Source organism: Poecilia reticulata, linkage group LG20, assembly GCF_000633615.1.
Source record: "Poecilia reticulata strain Guanapo linkage group LG20, Guppy_female_1.0+MT, whole genome shotgun sequence".
Lineage (NCBI taxonomy): Eukaryota > Metazoa > Chordata > Actinopteri > Cyprinodontiformes > Poeciliidae > Poecilia > Poecilia reticulata.
Genome location: NC_024350.1, coordinates 1,424,141 through 1,438,910, shown reverse-complemented (window position 1 = coordinate 1,438,910; position 14,770 = coordinate 1,424,141). Strand labels below are relative to the sequence as shown.

The window sequence follows — 14,770 nt, the reverse complement described above, 5'->3', positions numbered from 1 at the left end:
GATAAATAATTTGTTGGCCTAATTTTCCTTTTCTTGTTTTTAAATGATTAATCTCCGGTTTCGATTAAGCAACACGCGATGTTTTTGTTTGTTTGTTTGTTTGTTTTTGTCTACCCCTGTATTCTGTCGAACAAAATCGGTAAAAACAAAACAAACAAACAAAACAAAAAAACGATCAAAACAAGAAGTTTTTCATGACCATACACTTTAAAAACGAGTCTTAAATGTTACCCATTAAAATGATTGACGTTTTAATCAACTATACGCCGCTTGTGCATGTAGTGGTAACATTTTAACTACACTTAGCTACTTTGTTAACAAATCCCCAACAAATTTCATTTTAACTTTAAAGATGTGGTTAACATGGTTAGCCTTTACCCTGAGATGTGATGTACAACAGAGAACATTTACTGGCCAAAACTTGGGAGAAGTAAAAAACAAAACAAAACAAAAAAACAAACTCTTCAGACTTTGAGGTTGAGAGAGTCTCTGTGTTGAAGTGTGTCGCCAGCTCTGACTCGTTTAGCTCCAGCGCTAACGACAATACAGCAGTAAAGTCGAAACTCGCTTAGCCACCTTGAGGCAATTGTTGACCATGAATGCCACATCTTGGTCATGGTTGTCAATGGAAACGGCTTGATGCACCAAGTTAAAGCAGATTCTTTTGTAAAGTCATTCGCTTTCTAGTGGCATCTTAATGGAAACAAAGTAATGATAATGTTTTGTTCTTCAACTACACAAACTCGTCTTCATTAAATAGGCTTTAGCTAATATTACTGCGTGTCATTTGGCAGACATCTTGGTTCAGAAATGTCCACATAAAACGCGGTTTTCACGGTTAAACTCAGTCGGTTTTTACCAGTGTAACTTAAATGCTGACTCGTGCGTTTTCTTTTTAATAGGAATTGAAGTATCGTTTGATGACTGTTTATATCTATGACATTGGTTAGGGCTTTTTTTTTCTTTCTCTTTCTTTCTTTCTTTCTTTTTTTTTTTTTTTTTGGCGCGACATGCAGTACTCTGTAAAGAGCATGTCTTTCGCTCCTCTCTGCAGATAAATGCGGAGGCAACATCAGAATCTCCAGCGCCAGCTACCTCACGTCGCCCGGATACCCGATGTCCTACCCGCCCTCTCAGAGGTGCATGTGGGTCATCTCGGCGCCGGGGCCCCACCAGCGGATCCTTATCAACTTCAACCCGCATTTCGACCTGGAGGACCGAGAGTGCAAGTGAGTGATGACAAACACATGTACCTTCTTTCTTTTATGCTTTAAGATGTGCAGTTTTTCGGAACCCCGTCCAGATCCGTGTTCACCCAGAAAGCCTATGCTCCGATCATGAGTGCGTGTGCATGTCAGGTGTGTGTGTGTATTTTGTGGGAGAGATTCTCCTTCCCCCAAGCCCCTCACTTTCCTTCCTCCCTTTCTCCCTTATTGCACGTCAAACTGCGCCATCTAGCGTCTAAAAGCGCCAACAAGCAATCATATAGCGATCCTTTCTGCGGTGAGACAGAAGGATGAAGGAATGTCTCGTCCCTGCTGTTTGGTTTTGGGAAAGTCCGTCATTTTGCGTCTTTGTGGTGTGAAGTCATCGGGCTGTGATATTGATTAGACTTTTATTTTTTCTTTTTGCTGGGCCAAATTCTTTCTCAAAGATATTTCTCAAATATTTGTGACATGACTCATGGCTCAGAGTGGCATCGCTGTCAGGGGGTGGCTAATTTCAAGATTCTCATTCTTTGCTGAATTAATAAGCTATTTGATGTTTCCTGAGGAACCAGGACTGCATTTCACAATGTCTAGTTTGAAACTTTGAAAACTTAGATTGGTCAAACCTGAGTGGATGATTATAGACTGAACAGAGATTCTTTAAAACATAGTTGAAGATTTCATAAACCTTTGTTTTGTGTCTGAAAACACCACAAGATAAGGTTTCTAACACTTTCTGGCATCAGGACATCTATACAGGCTATAATACATAGGAATAGTTGAACTGGACTGAAATATTCTACATTAATTGATAGGGGTGCAAAATAAATCGAAAATAAATAAATTTGATCACTGATCGACCGATCAGTCTGGTAGACTTCCAGTCTACCGGACTCCTAGTCCTATCTACCAGTCTCAGTAAAGCTCTTAAAATCAAACAATGACTTCTTCTGCCTTGACTGACAACTAGCACTAGTCACCTCACTATTGAAAATTCAGCGACTTTCTTCCTATATTTAGCCACACTTCTTTCTAACAAAAAAAAACAAAATGGTATCGTTCAAAATCGGAATTGTCAGGTCAGACTTTTGTAAAGATTGGTAATTGGAGATCAGCAGGAAAACTGCGATTAGTACAGCCCTAGCAACTATAAAGCACACTTATGCATCTCAGAAGGATGGGCTCACCCACAGGCCAGCCTCCAAACTCCCAGGTTGATAAAAGCGACCTTTAAAACGGGGCCTCTCTGTGACGGTCCGGTAACTGATCGTCCTTGGACTCGTGAGCCACGAGCTGTTGCATCCAGCAAAAGGCTAAGCAGCCGGCCTATTGTCAGACAGGTAGCCTGAGCCTCTGAAACCAGAGACAGTCAGTAATGTGATGAGGCTGTGTCAGTGCGGGTGCCCTGAGGTGAGCTTTGCTGGGCTCACTGCCTCGCTCTGATTGCTCGTCTCTTTGCAAGCGTTTTCATGCGTGCGCGCGCGTGTGTGTGTATGTGTGTGTCGGCCCTGTTCTGTCTCAGCTGTTTGTTTACGCTGCAGGGCCTCCAGAGAGCACAGAGCTTTGCTGGATCCTGTTACTGTATCCCCGCTCCACCCAAAATTGGGACCCTACGCTTCCCTTTGTGCTCCTTGAATGGTCCCCCGTATACACTTGCGGCAGCTTCCCTTCTTCTTTTTTTTTTCTTTTCAAACCTTAGATTTAAATCCCACTTTAACCTTTCTTTATTGCTGCCAGAGATTTATGGCAGGCTATGAATGGTGCTGTCTTTTAGCAGCTGGATGCTCTTTGAAATTGCTTTTGGTTCCAGTGTCAGCACCAGAGGGAGGGGGGTTTGAATATGAATGAGGTCCAATATGTAGAAACAGAGGGTGAGGAAGGGTCAGTAACAATGGGCTGTGTTAATCTAATTAGTCAGGAATGTACATCTTGGACATGGTGGAGGCAGGATTGGGTTCCTCCAGACCTCCTGGATGTGAGTTTTCTTCTGGTTTGGGGGAGACAGAACCGTCCTTCCTTTAGGAGACACTGAATGTCAGCAGAACTCGGTTATATCTGAGGAACTTCCCCAACTCAATTGCTCTATTTAATGCTGATATTAGTGGAAAGAAGCAATAAAAAAATGAATTTATCCGTTGACCAAGATGGGGAAAAAAAACAAAAACTCCTTGCGACAATCAGCGTTTTTCTTTGATGAACCGCTCATTCAAAACGGGCGCTAGCACCGGCGCTGTGGTCAGAAAGGTTCCTAATCGCTTGTTTCCAGGATCCGTTAACAAATGACCCTGGCAGACGGCCGTGAAACCCGAGTCTGGAACCGATTCATGTGGGCCTCACTGAGCTTTCACCCAAAAACTGGAGTGGCCCCTTCGGTTCCTTTCACCCCCGTCTTTAACTCTATGAGCCGTTTCATTTTTAATATTGTTAGTGCACAGAGGTTTTAGTCACGCTTTGTGATGTATCCCAGCTTCTGAAAAACTTAATCTCAATTTGGTCTCAGCTAGCCCTGTTTTTTTTTTTTTTTTTTTGAAGGACAATTTTCTTCACATTGACTTCATAATTCATTTTATTTGTTGCTTCCGTTTATTTTTCTTGGATATTTAAAATGTTTTCCACTTCCAGTGTTCAATTTCAGTTAGAATTTAAAGTTTATTGATTGTTGAGAATGTGTCCATGCATTATTATACCATTACCATTATATTACCTGAAAGTGGTCTCAAAGCAACTTCTGGGACAATTTATCGTCTAGCAAAATTTGTTATGGTGACACGCCTAGTTGCAACATAAGGGTGTCAGTGTGAACAAAGTATTAAAAGATTGTAGAGTGCTACAATTATATATTTAAACCCTGTAGTTGTCATTTAGCATCTACAAACTTCAAAACACTTTATTACACTACAATGACACATATGCTTTGGTAATACTCTTTTATGTGAAAAACCAATACAAAGCGCAACGTAATTGTGAAATAAAATTTAAATGATGCATGGTTTACAATATTTTCACAGATAAAAACCATTAAAAAAAGTATATGGCATGAATTTGGATTTAGACCCAGCCAAATTTTATAGAAGCACCGTCTGCTCCAGTTGCAGGTCTTTCATGGCGTGTTGTTACCAGCTTCACCGATCTGGAGGCGAAACGTTATGCCTTTTCTGCTCAACTACAGTCAAATTGCAAGGCAGGCATCTTTGAACATGACTTTTCAAAACTTGCTTTAGATTGTCCTTTGGGTCTGGACTATGACTGGACTATTATATACACAATGCTTTAGCCATAGGGCTATAGTCCTGCTGGAAGGTGAAGTCTTTATACAGATTTTCTCATCTACTGTGACCATCGTCCCTTTGTTGTGCTCTGTTACTTTTACTCCGTATGTAATGATTGTATTAGTCAAATAGATCCATTTTGATCTCATTTAATGGCACATTATTATGTAAAATCGACTTTTTTTTAAACTTTTTATCATGTTATTCCCTCATCAAAAGTATACCTGGAGTGTTGCCTTGATTTTTTCATGCATGTTTGAGAAAACCTTTAATCTCCCATGGCAACCATTCAACTGTGCAAATCGCCTTTGTGGACTTAGCCCTGTCTTTGAGACAAAGCTCCTCCTGGGAGCTGCATTTTCCAAGGTTCTGAGCTTCCGCCTCACAGAGCAGCTCCCCTATTCAGCTCCTTCAAACTAGCCAGTAGCAATTAGCAAACACCTAGTAGCTCCTTCTCAGTGCTATGCTGGTAAAAACATTGTTAAAGGGTTAATAGAGGAGCCATGTTGTAATAACTTCCTGAAGGTGGAGGGAGTTTTTAAAGAGACAGAGGACGACCAATTTCAAGGTGTTAAATTACAAAGAAAAATTTCTTTTAAGTCATTTTTGATATATACAGAATTATGCAGAATTTTTATAATAACAAAGTAACAAAGTCTTTCATTGTGCTATAAAATAACACTATGTGCCTGGAAAATACATGATCCTGCCCCTTTCAACCTAACATCTTCTTTTGGTTTTCTTCTTACCACTTTTAATCCAAACAAAATGCACTGAGGTTTGTGGCTGCAATGTGACAAAGAGAAAAAAGTTTAGAGGTTATTAACACATTTTCTTTTTTTTACAAGGCACTATTTGTGTCAGTTGTACAGTTGGGCAACATTTGAGCTGGACGTATTAGAATCCCCATCGCAGCGCCACTCACCAAATCAGCCCTTCCATAATGGAAACTGATGAGATCCAGAATGGCTTCCTTATCTGATAGGCTGCTAAAGTGAGTGGGGGTTGCACGGTGCTCACAATGCATGCTTCACTGCCCTGCCACACAATCTAATTAGCGGGCCAGTGGAACACACATGCACCACATGTTCCTACGACATGGGCCTTATCAGCAAACCAAACAAGAACCACTCAAAGCGGTGCTCGTAAAAAAAGAAAGAAACAAAAAAAGCAAAACAAGTCTTTGCAGAGCGGAGTCTGGCTGCCGAGCAGCCGTTTCATGGGCGCGCTACCCTTGACAGGTTTGTTTAGGGAAGTGCAGAGGCCTGTATCCTGAGAGCGGCAGGAGGAAAACACTCCATCACAGAGATAAGGGGGGACTAAGTGAGCCTTGCGATTCTGAATGCACAACGTGTTTACCTTTCACGCACCGTTGTAGACTTTCACGGAGTGGAGACTTCGCGGGGCGGGGCCACCCTACCCGCCGCCTGTCCCAGCTAATGAAGTTAGAGGGAAAAGATGCAGGCCGCATCAAGACAAATATTTGAAGTCAATTTGCTGCTAAAATCAGCGGAATGAGCTAGCTGAGCCGAGGTGAAACAAAGACAACAAGGTAAACAGATATGCTCGCGATCCACTCCCCTTCCATGCATTTAGTCTTTGTTCCTCAGAGGGGGGAGCTGATAAGGCCTGTCAGGAATGGAATGGAAACTTCAGTGGATTTAAATCTACACAAGTGACAGAGCGGCAGACCTGATAGGCAATTCATCTGCTTTAAAAGGAATACTACGGCTTACTGTTTTCTATTTAGAGGTTTGGTAAAGTTTGAGATTCAGAACTTACTTTAACAAGTCCACTGAAGTTTCCCATCCCAACCTACAGCTCTGCTCCCCATGCCCTCCTCTTTCCCACCTCATCTTCTCCTGCTGACTCGAAAGCGGAGCGCCAACGATGTTTGGATCCGGCGAGCTCCTGACAACACCATGAATCTTTGATAGCGTGGGATTTGCTGACCAGACGAGAAAGTGGCTCAGTGTTGAACACAATAAAATTCCTCGCAGTCAGACATTCAGGCAGTCAGTCAGGCAGTCAGGCAGAGCTTCAGTCTTGTTTGTTTTGGAGGAGCAGAAGAGTTGGGTCGAAAACTAGAGCGGAAGACAGAAGCAGACTCATCCCTTCCCAGGCTTGTCTTAAGTCTGTGCTTCTCTACCTGGGTGCTGTTATTCTTTCCGGTCCGCCACAGAAAATTCCACTGTGACAGTGTTTGGGGTACACGGAGAGAAGTTTGAGATGAGATGTATAAGGCAGCCGAGCGATTTGAGGAATGCTATTTCAGGGGGGGGGAAGTGAGTGAAAACCTCTTGGCTCGCCACACTTCGAAAGCCAAAGTGGAGCCCGTCGCCTACATTCAGGTGCCAAAACTGAAAAATTGGAAGAGGAATATTAACTGTCCTCACTTTCCATTTCACTGCTCCTTTACAGCTACATCCCACTGTGTTTTCCTCTTGTAGAGCTTCTTGGCCTGCTGGGAAAGAAAACATTCGCCACTGTGTACCTCATACAATAGACATCCTGCCTTTCCTGTCCTTTCTGAGCGTGCTCAAACCCACGAGAGCAGCTTGGGGAAAGAGAGGTGTTGACCTACCCCACATCTAAAGCTGTGTCTGTCACACGGAATCCCACCAACTCAGTGTCCTGCGAAGAGAACCACCTGTTTCTAGGAAGTGTGGAGCAGAAGGGTTGGGGGGGGTCAGTCATTTTGTTAATGCCATTCATTCTGATTTGGCGGCTCTATAACAAAGAACATTCAAAGTTCACAGCTGGAAAGCTAGGAGGAACAATCACTTCTCACCACTCAATGTAAGGCTGCTACCAACAGATTATTGGTTTATCAGCCGTTGTCAGGGAGGAAAACAAACAAGAAAGAAATGCAGCCTTTCTTCGTCAATGAACCGTTGACATGGAGTTGTTTGGCTTGATCACGATCTGGTAGAGGACTTGTTTTCCTCTTTAAAACACAAGTCAAAGAGGCGTTGTAGTCTAAAGTGAAGGCACAGAAATGGAGCGGTAAACTTGATTGCGAAAGAGGCCCGCCGCTTCTTTTAACTACCCTCCTCATCAAAGACAGCAGAAAGTGTGCAAGCCGGTATTTTCCACAACAATAGACTCCCACAGTTCATAGCAGTGGAAATCAAATTAGGCTTTAAATTGCAAACTGAAGCGGGCGCCCCTCTGAAGAAGAGGTTGTCAGAAGAGCAATCCACTTTAAGTACGACTTGTTTGCGCCTCACGCCAATTATACCCTATGTTGTTAGCATGGTGAAACGGTGCAAAAAAAAAAAAAAAAAAGACATCCTGCGTTTTAAACGTTTGTTTACAATGCGGCGGTGCTGTTCAGTGATGAGGAAGGGGCGATATTTAAAGACAAAAGAGGAGCAAAGCTGCAACGCTCATGTGCTTTTGAGTGCTCACCTTGTTAATTAAGTCGAGGGCAAAGACTCCCAGACAGGAGACAGAGATGTTGTATGAGACAGCCATTGGCCTTCACATTCATTACTCTCTTTTTATTTCCTTTAACTGTAGAGGGGTTACTTCCTGACTAATGAGCAGGATTAAAATAGGTCATTGTGAGTGTGTGTGCGCGCATAAGGCTGTTGAATGTCTTCTTTTATTTTTTTATCCACCGGTGAAGTGTTTCACCTTGGCCGCAGCTTGGAAGGGCAGTCTGATTGAAAAGCTTTCTGGCCGTGGCATCTGCCGTCCTCCCCGCTGCTCTGTCACCGCTTTGATTCATGCACAGCCTGACCACAACTGGGAGGCCAGCCACTCTGCCTCACAGCGGGACGCAAGTTTCCCCCTCACAGCGGAGGGAGCAGAGAAAGGCAGGCCGACTGAGAGGAGGAGAGAAAGAGGTTCTTGCTCATAAATAAGCCACTGGGTTTCAAGCACCAGTCAGAAATCTGAGACGGCATGAAAGCCCCACACTCTCACATGTCCGTCTGTTTTGTTTCTTTTTTTATCTGATTGGACAGAGCCACTCATAGACTGAAAATGTCCATGAGCTGCTTTTGGGACATGGGTGATGTTTTTCTTTTCTTTGTTCCCTTTCAGCCTTGAACCAACACAAGCTTCTCTATATAGAAGTTTTTCTATATTGACGCTGCGAACCACACAAAGTGTAGACGTCAGCTGTTTTCTATCTTACTTTTTATTCAGAAAAGATTACAAGGAATGAATTGTATGGATTAGACAGTGGGAGTCTCTCCATTGCCAATGATTTAGTCAGAAAAGATTTAGAGTTAGCTAGACGTTGTGTTTGTCTCTCCCACACTCACATTTCACAAAATACAATAACAATCTAATTTGGGAATGATAATGAGTTCCCTCAAGTCGTTGTTTGTGGGCGGCGTAGGATCACCTTGGCCAGTTGGTGAGCACTAGGGTACAACTTGAATAGGCCCCCTGTCCATCCTGACCGACAGGATGGACCAAAATTCAGATCGGAAATTTCGAGAAAAGCAGATTACCATTAGAAGAAAAGCATGCATAGGGAAGACATGTTAGTCCTGCAACTTCTTGATGTAATACAACCTTAGCTGAGCTGATGAGGTGAGCTCTGGATGCTTTAACGCAGCGTGTCCTGCCTTGTCAGACATGTTTCAGTCAGTGGTCTAACCTTGAGTAGGACCCTATGATTTTGATTGATGGGACTGCAGTTCGGCATAGGTTGTTTGTCGCCCCGATACCCCTGTGCTTACCGGACTGGTGTACAAGAGGGAGGGCTCATAAGTTCCCAGAGGTGCTTTAGTGAAACCAAAGTTTGTGTGCAGTGGGTAAAGAGGGGAGGCTGGTACAGGAAGGAGGAAGCCAAGCTCTCTTGATACCCTGGGGTTATTTTAGGTTGCTATGTTTGCCCACAGCAGGCTGCAGTGTTGCTTGTGTTTCTCCACCACTCAGCTCTCCATGATTGGACCAGTGCAGTGGGGAAGACGGTGATTGACGGGTTGATACCCAGCTGCTTTCTGATTGACTTAGAGACACTCAACAATCCTTCGCTTTGTTTGCTCTTTGCATGATCTCGCCACACTAAATTGCCAACATTAGTTGTGGTTTGTCCTTTTCATTGCGGCAACAATCGCATTCTCTTCGCAGCCCCCTATTTCTTCCATTAGAGAAGGGAAAATGTGAAGGAGGACAGCCTAACAGCAATCTTTTCTGGCATTATCTCAGTGGGCTAAAGTGCTGAAAGTATTATTAGTAGCCCGCTCCTCTGGCGCCTGGCCAGCCGTTCCAGGATGACCCCTGTGTGCACCAGATAAGTGACGGGAGAGGCTCTCTCTTCAGTGCTGAAGGCCTCAAATAAGCCAGGCAATGTTTGATTGTCAGGAGAGCAAGTGGGAAGTGTCACACTGTCCTTCAAATGTTGGCAGCAGGTGACTGACCAGCAGAAACTAAATCAGTTGTGTAGTGCCAAGAAATTTCCGCTCCTTGGCCGATGCCAGAGGAGATGTACCACTTGGCACGTGTCCTGCGCAGCATGGACTTTTTGGCCTCTAAAGTGCTCCATCATTGGAAAATCTGAGCTCTATGTACGCAGAGGGAACATTGCCGGCTTAAAAAAAGACACAAGAGATGGGGATTTGAACGTCAGACTCTGCATCTTTGAACTGATCTACATTCATAGGAAGCTGCCAGATTCGAACAAGAGCGGATTACCTGCTTGCGCCTGCAAATATCCTTCCCTTATGGAAACATCCTATTCTTTTTTTATGCTTCCATTTCACTTTATGTCTGTTTCCTGTAAAGATTTAGAAATAGCCGTCTCCTGTTTGCTGGGTTGATTTAGACTGGCTCTGACTGTTTGGGTTAGGTGCAAACACCGTCATCCTTAACATTCCCAAGGGGTGTGAGCGCAAGTCCTCCATGTCCAGCCAGATGACCGGGTCATGATGCATCCAGCCAAGCCTGCTCTTTGACCCTCCCCACCACTTTTCTCTCTGTCAACCGTTTCACAGACTCCCGGGAGGTCAGGGAAGAGAAAGAGGAGGAAGAGCACCAGGGGGAACGGATGGAGTGTTTAATTGAATAAATCCCAGTACAGTTATTATTACCACTGCCCTCAAGCGTCCTTTCCTTTGCAAATCCTTGTGTGAGAATCTTAGTATGCAAGAGCTCATGTTGCCGAACCCCTTATAGTTATGTTGCAGTTTGTTTTGGAACTAGCTCCATCGCCTTTTTGGCTCCTTCAATCTACAATTCTGCATGCCTTCTCTATCTTGCTCAGCAGTTTCCCATAACACCACCAAAGGCAGTCACACCTTACTGTTCCTCACTTCCTGTCCATTGTAAGCAGGCATGGTGGTTTTGACTAGCTTTCAATGGCTTTACCTCTGCCTGACCTCTGCTCCGACTCCATTATTGTCCTCTGCTCCTCTTGGGTTCTTTAAGTACGATACGCTCCTCGCATGCAGGAGCGTGTCGGTGGTCCTCTGCTAGCTTCAGAAGCAGACGGACAATTTACTTGCTAACTGTGGTTTTGGAGGAAAGTGTATAATTGCTGTTGCCACTTGCCAGCTCATAAAATGTTTCAGCCATAAAGAGTACGTGGGAATAATTTTACTTAAACGTTTATCTCACTGAGTTGCTTAGACCAAATCGTTCTCAAATATCTCAATATTTATGCCAAAAATTGGCGTTGACATGAATGTTGCTTTGTGGCTCTGAAATACCTTTACTAACAGATAAAATTTACATTTATATTAGAACTCAGCGTACGTGGGAGCGTGACCTATGCATAGAAACCTCAGTCCTCTATGCGGCAGTCATGGGTTTGAGTCTAGGTCCGTTGACCTTTGCCCTATGTCTTTCCCCTCTCTCACAACGTGCTTTCTTGTCAACTCACTGTCAAGTAAAGGCCACCGCAGCCAAAAAAGTCATTTTTACAATTACAATTTCTGAAATTCAGTCTAACTAGTTAGATTGTTATGGGTATTTCTGAGCTAAATTATGACTGGTAATGACCCATTCTTGCTTTCTTAGTGTCGGTAGTTAATCATTGACTGGGATGGAGGCAATGGTGGTAGGAGTTTGTCCCACAATCAGTGTTGTGTCCTTAGATAAGACACTTCACCCGAGTGCCCAGTGGTCAGAGGATCCGGTGGCAGCCTCTGCTCTGACAGACTGCCCCAAGGCAGCTGTGGCTGGTATCCAGTAGCTAGCGACCATGTGTGCATGAATGGGTGAATGACTGAATGTAGTGTGAAGTGCTTTGGGGTCTTTTGAACTTAATAAAACACAATCTATTTGCCATTAATCAGTCTGTTGGTATCTGTTGATCCACTTGCTTTTGTAGATTAATCCACTGGTTCTTGATAGCGTTCAGATTCCTGGGGTTTTAAGGTTTTTGAGTCACTTTGTGGCATTGTGACTCGCTGCACAAACAAGGTGATAGTTGGTCATTTTGTGATGGGACAAGATTTACACCTAATATATATTTACTACAAAGTCATTTAGCAAAAAAATAAAAAAAGGTCATTCGTAGTGAACTACTACGTGTCAGATCACTGATGCACTAAATTCAACACATCGTTTGCAGAACCAAACAATTCTGTTATCCCCCAAACTTATTTCACAACTGTAACGTTGGAATCAGAACATGAAATCAGATGCAGTTTCAAACCGGATAACAAACCTCGAAGAAACACCCCGTCCGAACCTCCCAGCAGCATGTCGTATTCATGTCACTCAGGTGTTTCATGGGGAGAGGGAGCAACAAGAACGAGGCAGAGAGGTTGTTGTTTAAAAGGCACAACTGTAAAAGTCCACCTCCTGCTGGGCCATGTCGTCCCTCCTTCCCAGCTCCCTGTTATTTTTACCCTTGACTTCTCATTGTTGTAGCGACAACGCATCATCCGCGCCACGCCGCCGACCCCTGTGGAGGACTCTCTCCTCGCTCACCTCTGCCCGCCCCCTCGCTCTCTGTGTAATCAGAGATCCTCTCAAATGTCAAGGTGGGACAAATGGAAGCCATTCCCTCCAGTAATGACTGCCAGAAATGGTCTGTAGCAGGTTCTCTTTCTCTTTCTCTCCTTCTCGCTTCGAGACAACATATGCCTCCCTTTCATCCCCTCAATCTTTTGCTTCTCGTTACGTTTTTTTGCCTTTGAATTTCATACCAGTTTCCAGCTTTGCTGGGGTGCTTTGTGAATCATATCACAGCGTTTCAGGCTGTGGTGTTAGGAAAACGTTGAACCTTTTCAAGGGAGAGTGTATAATTGATCTATTACACAGCTCTTAGTCGGAATGACTATATAAAAAGGCCATTACTGCTAAGTTTATGAAGGTTTTTTTCTTTCTTACTTTTTTTTTTTTAACAAGCCAAAGGGTGGGTTGCTTCATTTGTAAAAAGCACACACTCAGAGTGGGAATATTCACATTTGCACTCTCAGATTTGCTGTGTTCACAGCAATTTTTAAATTTGAGGCCCAGTTAGCAGCAGAAAAAACAGTACGAAATGTGTTTTCATTTTGCCATTAGCAGTTTTCTAAATCACGGCACTTAGCCAATCTCACAACATTTGTGATGGAAAAAGAATGATGTGTCATAGAAACAGAGATGAGGTCCTTGATACATGTCATGCTGGAAATGCAGTAAATGATTAATAAGAAAATGATCATGATCATGAAGCTTGCAAGGACCAATAAAAGTTAACTTGATAATCACCATTTGTTGCCCTGTTTGTTAACATGTTCTGCTTTCTGCTTTCTAGACACATTTCTTGATTTTGGGACATGCAAACCTTTTTTTTAATGAACACTCAGGCAAAAGTCACATTTTTCAACAGAATAACACAAATAATTCTCTTTGGATCTGGTTAGTGTCAAAAATGTTCGCAGTTCTTGAGTCATGAGCTCGAAACTCAGCCTCAAGGAGTCTGGAAAAGTCTGGAATTGGATTAGTATGAAAATAAAGTAGGGGGGTGGTTAGAAGACTGAGTCTGGAAAGGTGTGACATTCTGTCCAGAAAACTGTTTCTGAACCCAGAAACAGAGAACGCCACCAATTAATATTATTATCCATCACAATGAACACCAGGCGAAACCCGTCTTTGTGCTGGAGCAACTGGTGTATGTTGAGATTACTACACAATCAGGTTGTTCTGACCTATTTGTCACACTTAATAGGTTTAATTAGGAGAGAAACTCGCTCCTAGCAAGATGAATTGCAGTAGGCGCAGCTCTTCTTTTGACCCCGAAGGCGTGTTGCGGTCTGTAATAGCAGCAGAAAGCGCATCAGCTGAACAGAACTGTGCTTGCTCAGGGATCAGAGTGTTGGAAGTCTTACAGTGGGAGCGATCGAGGACTTTCTCTTGCTCATTCAAAACTCCACACCCTCCACCAATCCCTGTTCTGACTTATAAACCGTGCCTCCACCCTTGGGGGCAGAAATACTTTCCCCTCTGCCCCATCTTGCCACTGTGCGCTTGTATTTCTGAATAAAGGATTATTGTGCATGTTGTAGAGAGAGGCTGGATGCAATAATAGAGCCTAAACGGCCAAATTCATTAATTTGATTGTTGGCGACAGCAGATCTCTCAACAGTGTAATTAGGGAAGCTAATGGATGCGAGCATGCTAAATCCATCAGTGCTAATGATAATTGCAGCATAGGAATATGCTCTACAAGCTCGTGACCAAGGCGAGATTGGGAACGACGAGCTACGGCATCTAAAAATATTTGGCAGCATTGAGCCGAGGAGAGCCGAGCCAAGCCGAGCGGCGGCGACACCCGCGGACGCTTATTGGAGCGGGTGCAGCTGGGCCAACCAGGAAGAAAATATCCGGCTTTTGCATCCGTATATTTCATCTTCGTCCATGCTTGTGGAAATATATATGGTGTGTAAAACAGACGCGCCCTGGAGGAACCACTTCTGAAGCCAACAGCTCTGATTGGTTGGTGGTTTGGTCCCTGCTGAGTGACTTGCCACATTCTGGAGCTCCTGCAGCTATGTTCTGTGGAGTTCCAACGTTAGTTGCGATGATGATAGCTTTAAACGTCTGCAGATTTTTTTTTTTTTTATGCTTTGTGGTCGAGCATCTGCCAAAGCAGTTTGATATGCTTTGATGAAAAAAATAAAATAAAATAATCTCTTTGTGCGAGTCAATAGAAGGGTTCTCTTATTTTTATTTTTGTAGCTGTAAGCACAGAGACGTAGACATGGTTTACAGAGGTTGTCTGTATTTCCTCATGTCTGATGGTGCATCTGTTCAGCTGCTTATTTATTCAGATAAGAAAATCACTTTGCAGCAGCTCAATACATGAAGACACGTTGCAACCTGACGTCACATGCACAGGAT

The 14,770-nt window shown here is 43.6% G+C and overlaps 1 protein-coding gene across 1 annotated transcript in view; it reads left to right on the top strand.

Annotated features, from left to right (window-relative positions):
- The window catches only part of nrp1a (neuropilin 1a), a 154,415-nt gene that overhangs the window by 79,663 nt on the left and 59,982 nt on the right, over positions 1–14,770 (top strand). Inside the window, exon 4 of the mRNA XM_017301757.1 lies at positions 1,029–1,229. Within this exon, the coding sequence (XP_017157246.1) occupies positions 1,029–1,229 (201 nt within the window). The remainder of the gene's footprint in view (positions 1–1,028; positions 1,230–14,770) is intronic.